The sequence below is a fragment of the Ailuropoda melanoleuca genome, chromosome 13 (genome assembly GCF_002007445.2).
Source record: "Ailuropoda melanoleuca isolate Jingjing chromosome 13, ASM200744v2, whole genome shotgun sequence".
Classification (NCBI taxonomy): Eukaryota; Metazoa; Chordata; class Mammalia; order Carnivora; family Ursidae; genus Ailuropoda; species Ailuropoda melanoleuca.
In genome coordinates, this window is record NC_048230.1 from 28,319,633 (window position 1) to 28,323,870 (window position 4,238).

The 4,238-nt window shown below is 63.8% G+C and overlaps 1 protein-coding gene across 1 annotated transcript in view; it reads right to left on the reverse strand.

The window, feature by feature from the left end:
• Positions 1 to 3,027, reverse strand: part of LOC117795590 (rho GTPase-activating protein 27-like) — a 7,502-nt gene extending 4,475 nt beyond the window's left edge. Inside the window, exons 1-2 of the mRNA XM_034640700.1 lie at positions 2,682 to 3,027; positions 5 to 258 (exon numbers count right to left, since the gene is read on the reverse strand). Coding sequence (XP_034496591.1) covers positions 5 to 240 — 236 coding nt within the window. The 5' untranslated portion in view covers positions 241 to 258; positions 2,682 to 3,027. The remainder of the gene's footprint in view (positions 1 to 4; positions 259 to 2,681) is intronic.
• Between the last annotated feature and the right edge of the window lie 1,211 nt (positions 3,028 to 4,238).

The following is a 4,238-nucleotide window of genomic DNA, read 5'->3' on the forward strand; positions in this document are numbered from 1 at the left end:
GGGCGGCGGCGAGGCGGCGGCGGGGTCCCCGAGCGCCGGCAGCTCGCGCACGTACTGCGCGGGCAGGTAGAAGGGGCGGCCGCCGGGCTCGCGCCGGACGTGCCACCAGTGCTCGGTGCTGCGGCGCAGCAGCCGGTAGCGCTCGTTGGGCTGGATAGCAACGCGGCGCCCGTCCTTGCCCGTGTACTCGAAGGGATGCTCCACCAACACGTACACGTCCCCCTCGACGTCCGCCGCCATCGCGGCCGTGGCGTTTCCCTGTGGGCGACAAGGAGGAGGGGCGGGGAGGTCAGGGCCACCGAGCCGGGAGGTGCGCCGCAGCCAGGGGACAAAAGACTTGGGTTCGAGTCCCGATGCTGCATTCTTAGTGTGCGTTAGGGCCTCAGTTTTCCTATCTTAAAAACGGGGGACTTGGATAAAATAATCTCTAAGGTTCCCATTCTTACACTTGCTAATGGAATTACGACAACACTTGCATTCTGTGGCATCGATTATGATTTGAGCCTCGATTCAATCCCTTGGTGGGGAGATTGTGGGTAATACTGGTCCAACTTTACAGCCAAGGAAGCCTTGACTCAAAGAGATGGGGTGATTGCCGGCGGTAAGCCGACACCACATTTGCCTCAAGAGTTGACTGGGCCTCAGTTTCCCGGTCTGTGAAGTGGGAAAAACAGCCCATTCTCTCCACCCCCTGCCCTGCCCCGCCCAGACGCTACCAGCCCTCAGGAAATCCGGGTCCCCAGAGCCTCTTCCCTCCAGGCTCCTGCGCCCCGGGCCCGCCGGGTCAGAGTTGAGGCGCGGGGCTCTGGGAGCCACCCCGGCGCCTCTCTACCCCGGGAGTGTCCCTGGTTCTAGTCCAGGGGCCTTGGCATAAGGGACCGGGACTGCCAAGGCTGGGGAACTGGTTCTCTTGGTTTCTCTTTCCTTCCCCAGCGGCTTTGCCGCGGACGTGAACCCGGAGCCTGGCCCGCCCAGACCGGCCCGCACCGCCCTCTGTTCTCCAGCTTCCGAGGGAGGCTCGGCCCTCGCGGCTTGCCCACCTGCCCTGTGATCTCCGCGTTGCCCCACGAGAGTGGCCCTTAGATGCGCTTTGCGACAGCGACTACCCATGCAGTGTCCTCCCCCAAGCTCTCCTGCAGCGATCGCCCAACCCACCCCTCTGCACGCGGCTTAGCCTGGCTCTTGGCGTGGCGGGCTTGGGGGGTCAGAGCCTAACTGCAAATCTGCCTGTGTCTCCCCACCAAAGAGGTGAATCGGAGGCTTCTTCCCTAAGGGGCTGGTCCCTCCAGCCTTTGCACTGACCCCATCTCCTGCCTAGTAATGGTGTCCCGGGAGCAGCCCCTAGGAGCTCGGTTGCTCGCTGAGGCTCTGGAACCAAGGGAACAGGGTTTGGCAGGGGGGCTCAGAGCGCTCCTTCACTACTTTCTTCAGCTTTCCTCAGTGCGGAAAGGGGTGCACACTGGGCCATAGAGGTATAGTCAGTGAGCTGCCGGAGCTAAGCCATCAGACCCCTGGGAGGATACCCCTTCTCGTCACTTTCGCCGGGACCCCCGCCGCTCACTCACGTTGGCAGCGCTGGTCTCGGGGAGCCCATGGACTGGACGGGTGGAGCCAGCGGATGGATGCACGTTAGGCCCCCGCCATCTCTTTGGGCGGGGCTTCCAAGGGCTAGGCCGGGGAGACCTCGGGGAGCAAGAGCTGGCAAGGGGAGCAAAGAGGGAGAGGGATGATTAGGACGGCTGCCCCCAATCCCTAACGCGGCTGGGAGGGGCGAGCAGGAGCCTGAATGAGTGTGTCTGGGCCGGTGGGGACGTTGGGAGTGGGGCCCAGACCAAGAGAAGGCAGAAGGGAGGGGCAGGAGCTGGAAGGGCTGCGACGGAAGGGGTGCTGCCGGGTGGCGAGCGGAGCCCAAGGTGGGTAGGGTCCCACCGCTGCGCCCCCCCAACTCCGCCCCACCCGGCCGCGGAATTTGTTGTCCTCAAGCCTCTGCGTCCCGCGGGCGCGCTGCTCTGGGACTGCTCGACCTCCGGTTCGTGGTCTCGCCCAGGTGTTCCCATACCAAGCGAAGCCATTTGCACCCCGAATCACCAACTACCAGCCCTTTCCAGGCCGATTGCAGGCACTACTCGCTTCGGAACCACCTCCGCCCTCCCCAGGCCCTTTCCGGGCGCAGCTTGGCAGGGCCTGGAAAAACTCGGAGCGGAGTTCCCACGGCAGGGATGCCCACCCGAGTGCAGGGTCTCGGGCTGCGTGGGGAGGGGACCCCGGACTCGGCTCCTTCCCCAACTCGGGGGGAGCGAAGAGAAGCGGAGGGATAAGGGGGAACGGGGAGGATCCCTGGAACTCGGGGGCTGACCCGTCGCCAGGAGGTGCTTTGCGTCCACTGCCCCGGCGACGCGAGCCACAGCGGCGTCAACGCCTGGGTCGGCGCGGGGGACCTGGACCCGGGCCCCTCCTGTCCCCGCACGGAGGGCAGCCCTTCTCATCTCCGCTGCTCGTGGGGGATCCGACCCGTGCGGCCCTGCTCCGGGGTCCGCGCAGCTCCCGCCCCAGCGCCTGAGGGGGAGCAGGCGCGCGCGACGCCCCCGGGTAAGAGGACCCCCCACCTGCGGCACCGTACCCCCACTCTCCTCCACCCTCGGCTCAGCAACCCCCCCCCCGGCCCGGCCCGGCCTCGGCACCTCGGGGTGTCCGCTCACTGGCTTCGCCTCCACTTGTCCCGGCAGGCGCGCGTGGTTTCGGCGTCCGGCGCTCCCTCCTCCACCGCCCAGCTCCCGCGCAGCCCGGTTTCCTGTTCAACAATACAGCGAGGGAGGCACCAGCGGAGAGCGCCCGGCAGAACTTCCTCCCGGGCTCAGGCAGGGCTGCGGCTGCTAGAGACAATCCCCGGTGTCCTGGCTTCCTGTCCCCTCTGGGCTGGGCCAGTGCCCTGGGAGCACAGAAGCCGCCCTCCCCCCTGCACCTCCAGGGATCCCGGGCCACACCTGGCTGTGTCCTGGGAGGTGGAAGCAGCAGGGCCCGGGATGATGGCATGGGGGTGGGGGGAGCCTCCTCGACTACTTCTGGCCGGATTTCCCTCCCTCTGTTTGATTCCATGCCCCTGCCGCCTGGATCCTCTAGAAGGGGGCCACCCTCCAGGCTGTCCATAGGGTAAGCCCAGAGCAGCCCGCTGGAACTGGACTCTTAGCACTTCAATTTTCTCTCCTGTAAACTGGGGACAGTGACGCCTACTTCACAGGATAGTTGGCAAGATTGAATGAGTTGCACTGGGCACAGTATAAGTATTATCATATTATTGTAAGCACACACACTCGTTATTAACATTTTTTTAATAAGATGAGATGTCCTCCTCTTTGGTGTTGGGTTGAGGTCTCCAAACCCCCCATTCTCCTTTAGGCAGGTGGGGGGAAGGGAGAAAGGAACCTCCTCAGAGGCATCTTGCTGAGGATGGAGGCAGAGAAAAAAGGCAGGGGGCACTCAGGTCACATGGCCCTGAACTTCCTGTCCCCAGGTCTCAAACCCAGCTCCTTCGGTCTCCTCAGAGCCCACCCCCTACTGACCCTGGAGGGACCCCCTTGAGGGAAGCTGGGGCTCAGGGGATGGGCAGAAGACGCCCCCCCCATGGGCTGAAAGGCGTCTTCAAGGACAAGGAACTGCAGAGCCGAATGTTTCAATCCCATTTTTCTGCGACCTGCTTTCCCTGGACTAGTCTGTTTCCTCCTTCTGTACTTACCATGGGCAGTGGTGGGCTTCTCCTAGAACTTCAGGGGAAGGTAGCAGCCAAGTGAAGGCCATGTGTACCCTGAAACCATGAGCCCTGATTCCGGCCCCGAGCCCCCTCTCTTGCTTTGGAAAACCCACTGGGAAACAGTGCTGGCACTTATCATGTTCCGGCGTCAGGGCTCTGTGCTTTGACAGGCACGGGGAAGAAGCTGCTGTGGTGGGATGTCAGGCCTCAGCTTCAGTTGTTACACACGAGTGTATGTGAGGGAACCTCCACCAAACCCCCTTCGTCTGACTCCTGGCGGACAGAGGACAGACAGAACACAGCCGCCTCTCCTCCCCTGCCTGCCCATGGCCGGCGCACAAGCCCCCCGCCCCCCGGCAAATGTTTACCACCAGCCACCCCTCTCCAGGCCTCCCTTGCTAAGAGCGCAGGGCCCCATCTGAGGACGACAGGATGGCTGGTGGCCTCCCCCCACCAGCAGCAGCATCAGGATTCAGAAGCGAGACCAAAG